Source organism: Pan troglodytes, chromosome X (genome assembly GCF_028858775.2).
Source record: "Pan troglodytes isolate AG18354 chromosome X, NHGRI_mPanTro3-v2.0_pri, whole genome shotgun sequence".
Lineage (NCBI taxonomy): Eukaryota > Metazoa > Chordata > Mammalia > Primates > Hominidae > Pan > Pan troglodytes.
Window position 1 is genome coordinate 51,548,654 of NC_072421.2, and position 8,159 is coordinate 51,556,812.

Here is an 8,159-nt window from a genome sequence, read left to right on the forward strand (position 1 = left end):
TTTTGAGTACATAGTAGGTATATATATGTATGGGGTATATGGGATATTGATAAAGGCATACAATGTGTAATAATCACATCAGGATAAAAGGTGCATCCATCACCACAAGCATTTATCCTGTGTTACATGCAATCCAATTATACTTTTAGTCATTTTTTAACGTACAATGAAATTATTGACCATAGTCACCCTGTTGTGCTATCAAATACTAGATCTTATTCATTTTTTATTTATTATTTTGGAATTTTAAAAATTTTCTGAAATTGAGATGAATTAATTTTGCAGTCAGAAAAAACAAATTCAGTGCCCTTTTTTAAAAAGGTAAATAGTAGAATGAGTGTCCCAACTGGAACCTAAACTTATGTCCACCACTAGGGTTTAAAGTTTTCCGGTAATGTGTGACATACTGAAGGGGATAAAGTCCTTTGGCATGTAGAACTGGGGGCTTTGCAAGGAAAAATTCACACTAACGGAAGAGCAGTCTGCAAACAAGTTTAGCTCAAGAACAAAAGCTAGGTTTTCGGAGAGGAGGAATCAATCTTTCTGGGCTGTGGATCTGTCTTCTGATCAGCCTTCTGCACTTAAGTCTAGGAGAGAGGGGACCTACAAGTAAACTCTGAAGAATACTTTTTTCAATTTTTATTATGGAAAATTTCAAACATATACAAAAGTATAGAGAATAGTATAATGAACTCTCAAACATCTATCACACAGCTTCAGCAATTACCAATTTATGGCCAATCTTGTTTCATCTATGTACTCAATTACCCCACACTCAGATGATTTTGAAGCGAATACCAGTAGCATATCATTTCACCTGTACATTTTTCAGTATACTTCTCTAAAAGATAATCATTTTTTAAAACAACATAACCACAGTACCATATCACATCTTAAAAAACAATAAATCAAGAAGTTATATTTTTATTTCAAATTATGTAACAACTGGGGACACAATCAATACATTTCACTGGTATCATGAGGAAGAGTGTCACACTAAAATGGAGTCCAAGCTTTTATCGATGCAATTGCTTTATAATATAAAAGAAAAAATCAAACAAACTAGCATATTAGAACCACTTTTGGTAATCTGTAAGGAGCTGAAGACTGCTGATATCACACATCCCATGGCAAACTCCGTAAGATTTCTTCTAAACATCTTTGTTATTTTCTTAAAATTGTTCTGGAGGCAGCTGATGCAAGTCCTCTTTTTTAAAAAAACCTTCACTTTGTGTTCCCCTCTAACAGCAGCCTCTTTCCTAAATGCCTTTTCTAAATGACAACAATTTTGCCCTCTCTCAGCCCTCTGCATTCTCATATGCAGAAACCAGGTAGGATGAGGAGCTAGCTGTGTGTACTGGAAAAGGGATGAAAACTACAGCCAAATGGATCACTGAGAGAGGCAAAAGAAATCTAGACAAACTAAATGGCATAATTAAGTTTGGAAACTGCCTATGATATAGCCTGTTGGCTCTGGCATCAAATAATACAGTAATGTTAAATCTGTAAAATGAGGAAACAGTGTTTCCTCAAAGAGATGTTAAGATGACATGTAAGAAGTGGTTAGGGCAGGCATTGCAAAAAAATGTCTTATATATCATTTTAAAATTTATTTTTATAAAAACTCACAACATTATTTTGCGTCCACTGTATTTATTTTTACAATTACCTTTATAGCAAGTGATAGTTTTTGAATAAAATTTAAGCAAATCATCAACAGTACAAAAACACTAGAGTTGTTACACGAAGGACTGATTCTACAAAACATTACCCTAGGTGATGGCATAATCTTAAAACTGTGCAGCTACTGTGTGGTATGACATAGAAATAGGAGTAATAATTCTTGTCCTCAAACATCTTACAACTGCCTTGAAATATTTCTGAAACACCTGATACACAAAAGCCACACACATGGTGCCTAGATAGCATATACTCTACTAGCACCAGATTGGAAGGGGAATGTTTTGCCACACGGTGATTACAAAATATTAATTGAATCAAAGAACCTTCAGTGATGCCAACCATATTTCAAGTAGTGTCTCAGATGCAGAATATGCAAAGAGTAAGGAAAAATAGTCTTTGTTCTCAAAGACATCATAGTCTAATGAAGGCAGACACATCAAAAAAGCACAACAAAAGGCTATAGGTGCTGAATTAAGAGTCTATTCACGTATAAGAGTACAACAACCAGAGCAAGAGTCAGTGGTATAGACAGGGAAGGAGTGTCCCAAGATGCAGGAAGAAACCAGATGAGCTGTCTTCTTGGGAACACAGAAGTGCTCACCTGTACTTGACAATTCCACTGATCACTGGGTTCACATCAATGTTTCTTTCAGCACAATCCTGAACATCTTTGCTGTTCATCTGGAAAAACAAACCAACATACAATTAGCAGGCTTATGTTAATAATTCCTCCAACTGACAAATGTACCAAGAGCTTATTATGTACATCAATCACTTTGCATCAAGCACTTCACTTCCACAGAATTATCTAATGCAGATGCAATCAATGAGTCTGGATCAGCAACTGAGGGGGTTATAAGCCAATGTATACCATGATGTAAAAAAGTCAGGAAAGCAGCGATATCAGAAGTTTTGTAAAAGAGGAGTGACCATTTAAGACATAAAATATCCTAAATTCCATGTTACAGACTCTAGACTCATGGAAATAATTCAGGCTGATTCCCACCCACGAAAGAGTTTTCAGTCCAGTGACCACATGGCCAAGAAAACAGATTAAGTACAATAAACTCTGCGAACCATGACACAGAAGAGGGTTTCTTAACCCAGGTGGTCAGGAAAGGCTTCTCATTGGAGATGTTTGTAAAGTGTCTATTTTTACTATCTCCAACAACAGATTTTTTTTTTAAACTGAGCGTTAGATAGTTAGATAACTTGGCTTAAGTTTCAGTGAGGAAGAACTGGAACTAGATCTGTCTGACTTCAAACCCCCAATGTAGTTTCTATCACATCAATGCGCTCACTCTTTTTTTTTTTTTTGAGACGTAGTCTTACTCTGTCGCCCAGGCTGGAGTGATCTTGGCTCACTGCAACCTCTGCCTCCTGGTTTCACGAGATTCTCCTGCTTCAACCTCCCAAATAGAAGGTATTACAGGCACGTGCCACCATGCCTGGCTGATTTTTGTAGTTTTACTTCATTAATAATTAGAAGTAGAGTTGGGGTTTCGCCATATTGGCCAGGCTGGTCTCCAACTCCTGACCTCAAGTGATCTGCCCACCTCGACCTCCCAAAGTACTGGGATTACAGGTGTGAGCCACCATGCCCAGCCCATGCTCTTTTATTCTTATAAAAGTGTTATGTTTTAGCACAGTCAGCATAGTAACTTCCACTTCTTATAGTGCTGTTTGCCCAAACATATTTAAAATCTGCTAAATACCATTAGTATTAATAGCTATCTTATCAAGAGACCACTACCAGGAAAATATTGTTTAAAGTCTTTCTGAGAGTACCTGGTGGCTCCCCCACAAGGGAATTCTAGAGGTGAAAGCTCTGCCAGGCAAATACACATTTTCTAACTGTAAACAAATTGGCATTCTTATAGTAACCTTCTGAAATGAAATCACAGAAAGAATTTAAAACCTTTACATCAATTGTTGCAAATGAATCTATACAAATAAAGCAACAAAATTATTTTCGAATTTCTTCCCTTTAGTTTGTTTCTTTAAAGTGTAGTCAACAGATTTTGTATCTAAACACACACATATACTTCTTGAGAAAAACTGTATATATTATAGACACAGCACCAATTATGTTTCCAGTATATGCATCTATATTAATGTTTCCTCTTTATATATTCACAAGAATAAAACACTTGACCAGCTGAAAATGTAAGCTATTTATAAAACATGCAGAAAATAAATCTGATTCATGTCTGCAAACCTCAATTGTCTGTGTACTCTTTTTCCTTTCTTTATCAAGACAGGGCTGTAAAATTTAGGTGTACATTTTTCTGCTATCACAAAAGAAATAATGTACAAGTGAACTCTACTACTCTTAGAAGGAAAAAATCTCAACTATACATCAAATTTTGGAGCACTGAAGTGGCAGAAATTTTCTATATACCACCTCTGTTCTAAAGAAATGTGGTGCCACTGTTCCGAAAACAAATCTTATAACACATTTAAGTATAGGTAAACAAAGTACAAATCTCAGTTTTTCAAAACATTTTCTGTACTAATGCTTTTAACTTGAAACTCTTGACTTAGTTTTGAAGAGAAAAAAAGAATCTCCTTGGCGCTCTTAACTATTCTGATGAGACTAAGTTCCAGAGAATATTTTACAAAAACTACTTAACAGTACGCCTTGAAAAGTAACACTACATATTCTAAGTGTTTCTGGAAAAAAAAAAAGAAAAGGAAAAACCACGACATATTTATAAGCTAACAATTCTTAAGAGAGGGTTACTATGAATGCTGTACATTATTTTTTACTTTGTCAGATACATAACTTAAGAACCAAATAAGATGATGCATAATTACTTCTAATGATAGAAAGTACGAGTTAAGTCTCCAAAGTAATCATGACAGTGTTTCATGTGGAACACATTTCATCTACAAAAATATCCATAAAATACAATCTAGTATACCTCCTAGGTCAATATTAATGTAGAAACAAGAACCTTCTGTAATAATTAGGTTATTGAGGAAAATCTTAAGATCCATTTTAGACTGAATAATTAAAGTCAAATTGTTTGGAATTTAAAATATGTGCTTCATGATGATGAAATAATCTGTACAACAAATAACCATGACATAAGTTTACCTGCGGAACAAATCTGCACTTGTACCCCTGGAATTAAAAGTTACAAAATATTTTTAAAAATATGTGGTTCAAATATATATACTCAACATGTATCACTTTGTTAAGAGAAAAATAGAAAAATACTCCGTATTTGATCAGACCATGTAATTCAGATAATAAAACTGTTATAAGTTTTAAAAAGCCACAATTTCTAGTTTACTCTTTCCTTTGATAGCATTAGTGCAGAAAATGTTTTGAGAAACAGATTTGTACTTTGTTTACCTATACTTAAATGTGTTGTTGTAATATTTCTTTTCAAAACAGTGGCACCATATTTCTTTAGAAAGTGCAACGGCACCCACTGTTTAGCAGCATAAAAAATATTATTTGTGAAATTACAATGTACTCCAAATAGAGAAAAATATTTCAGTGTTTTGAAGGGTAAAATACAAAAAGCACACAAGGGGGCAGCAAAAAAAAAAAACAGTAGAGACGGTTTCAAAAGGAACTTTTCTATGGTATTAAAAGGCAGGAGAGCAAAATAATGAGTAGGAGGTTTTTGGATTACAGGCAACGTTAAGTTCTTGATGTAGATGCTGGTCACCTGCACCTAGAATAGGGTGTCCTGTGAGACAAAACAATTATTCTCTATCGTTAAGAGAGATTGTTCAGGAATCCTAATAGTTTGACAATTCTGTACCAGCTGAACATCGCTAGAGCTAACTCAGTTGGGATGTAATCACCATAAAAGATTCCATTCCTGTGGTTACTGGGAGTCAGGGAGGTTTAAGCGGAATGTCACTACATTCAAATATGGGAGGGAGACCACTTTCAAAAACGAACTTAAATCCAGAGAACCATGGTTCTTCTATGGTATCCAGAAAGGGGCAGTGGGAGTTGGAAGTTGAGTATGGGAAATCAAATTCTGTGAATACGGTTTTTCTGATAAGATGTGTTTGGCTAGCAGATCCTCCGCAGCATCTATTCAATAAGGTTAATCTACAAGGGAAATAGCCATTTGAAGTCAGCAGTGAAAAATTACCACTTGTGAAAATTTTTTGAAAACCAAATGATCTACACATAGAAACAGAAAAAGAAATTTCTGAAAGGGGCAAATGAGATCCCATTTCAGAAGCTAAAGTGACTGTAGAGTGCAGAAAGAGCACAACATGTAGGATTTCCCAATTTTTAAAAAAATTCAAAACTGATCTTTTAAACCAACTCCCACCACAGAAGGCCTCCCTGACAACAAGGGCGAACGCTGTGAAGGAGAAAACAACTAAAGGGGAAAAAGAATACTAAAAGATGCCACACAACCAAGCTGGTCAGACTTTAAAGGCCTCCACTACCAAACAAACCACAAGGCTGGTATCAAAAATGCGCACGCACGCTCACCCACGAATATGTGTGAAATATAAAAGAACCAAAAACATCACAGGGCGCACAGGCAGACACACACTCCACACACAATCCCCACCCACCCCTCGCCCCCCACACACACCTCCCAAAAGCAGGGTGAACAGTTAAGGCACCTAAAACCCCAAGCCGCATAGGCTTCCCCGAAACATTTTACAGTGTAACCAAGAAGCGATTTTGAAAGCATCTGAAAAACGTGCAAACTGTCTTGAAAACAGGGCCTGGCGACTGAGACAGTTTGCAAGCGTGATTCAGAGGGTCTGCCAAGGAAACAAAAGAAGCCTCCCTCCTCCCCGTGAGACCGCACATGGCACGAGAGGTGCTCCAGGCGGGATGCATTTTAAGCGAGGCAGACAAATAGAAGTCTGTGCGAGCGCAAGCGGTACATACTAGGGATCGCTATCTGGCAAGGATGGGGCCATGGAGTTTCCATTGGTTGGGGAACCGCCCAGCTTTAGTTTCTCCAGATATTCGGCGTGCACGGGCTTGTGGCACTGGAGAACCTTGATGGCATCTTCGACTTTGAACCACTCTCGCTTCCTCCCAATGCTAAGCGAATCTTCCCAATCCTCCAGCAGCTCCGTGACAGTCAGTACATACACGTACGTTCTGTGCTTGCGATCCTGGTTCTGTTCGAAGACGCCCAGGAGCCGGCCTAACTTCCCCTTGACTCCCGCTTCTTCGTACACCTCTCGGACCGCCGCACCGCCCGGCTCCTCCTCGGGCTCCATGCCCCCGCCCGGCACGATCCAGCGGTCCGGGTACCGGCTGCTACTCACTAACAGGACCTCGTCCTCGCGTTCGCTCCGGAAGCACAGGCACGCCGCCCGCTTCTTGAACCCCTCGGGGTCGTAGGTCCGCGTCTGGTTGGGTTTGCACTTCATCCTCGAGGCAGCCTCCTCTCGCCTCTCGCTGCTGTGTGGGCCGCCGCTGCCGCTGCCGCCGCCGGGGAACAGCCGAGGTGCTGGGAAGAGAAAGGGCCGAGGCGAGGGGCGGGGAAAGAGAGGCGCCTCCGTCTGCCCGCGAGCCCGGGGAGCGGAGGGTGAGATGAAGCTGGGCGGGGCGCAGGCGGAGGCGGGGGCAGCGAGGCGCGTCAGTCAGCCAGTCGGCCAGTCCGATGGGCGGCCAGCCGAACCCGGGCCCGCCGGAGTGGAGGAGGTGCCGCCGCCCGCGAGCCCGCGACTGTCCACAGAGCCCACCCGCTTCTCGGGGGCGCGTCTCCCTCCCTCCGCCGCCGGGTAGGGTTTGAGCGAGGTGAGGCGCATTCACGGACGCGTCCGCGCTCCCGTTCACGTGCGCGTTCGCGGCGGAGGGCGAGGGGCGGGGGCGGGGGTCTCCTGGCTCCCGCGGCGCGCGACGCCTCGGGCCCACTGCGCAGGCGCCCCGCACCCCTGGGGGCCGAGAACGTCGTTCGCGCACTGTGAAATACACCGCATTGTGACTTTGGCCGACTGCCTCCACGTGTGCCTTTGACCCAAACGCGACTGTAGCGCGGCAGGACGTTTCTCCTCTCCCTCCCCACCGCGCTGCACGAAACCCACACGCAGTCGTTTTACACACGACAGAGGCAAGGGCATCGTCGTCATCATCCTCCCCCACGATGAACCATTCTGGCTTACTCATGGGACCTGGGCCCCGGTGTTGTCAAAACGACCCACGGGATTCTTGGCAGAATAGCCGCGCATCCTTGCTGAGTCACATGATGCAGTTTTATTTCTTCAACAGGTTCCCACCTTGCCGAGCATCTTGGCGCAGCTAGTAATTTAACGCTTTTCTTAAACCCCTGTTCACAACCTGCCTGACCCCTTTGTGTCTCAGTTTCCTCATGGGTACACTTCTCGCCTCCTTGTTGCAGCCATTTGCACTTCGATGCAGTACACCTTAAAGACCAGAGCACCACCCATCTAGTAGTCCTGCGTTAAAGCCCAAGACATTCTCTCATTCTCCACACACCACCCTTGTCTTTCTCTTTGATAAGCAC

At 41.5% G+C, this 8,159-nt stretch overlaps 1 protein-coding gene across 2 annotated transcripts; it reads right to left on the bottom strand.

Annotated features, from left to right (window-relative positions):
• Positions 1-624: 624 nt before the first annotated feature.
• On the bottom strand, positions 625-7,545 carry LOC107971179 (diphosphoinositol polyphosphate phosphohydrolase 3-beta). 2 transcript variants are annotated; one of them, XM_016944059.2, is made up of 2 exons: positions 6,569-7,545; positions 625-2,364 (listed from the first exon to the last, which is right to left on the bottom strand). In XM_016944059.2, coding segments are annotated over exons 1-2 (495 nt in total). In that variant the 5' UTR covers positions 7,063-7,545; the 3' UTR covers positions 625-2,363. The 2 variants fall into 2 exon arrangements, with proteins under 2 accessions (XP_016799548.1, XP_054532263.1); XM_054676288.2 differs by lacking the exon at positions 625-2,364 and having other exon boundaries at positions 6,568-7,449.
• Positions 7,546-8,159: the final 614 nt, after the last annotated feature.

Bases quoted from the DNA above. Each gene is read 5' to 3' on its own strand.
- LOC107971179 (XM_016944059.2), bottom strand. From the start codon at position 7,062: ATGAAGTGCAAACCCAACCAGACGCGGACCTACGACCCCGAGGGGTTC.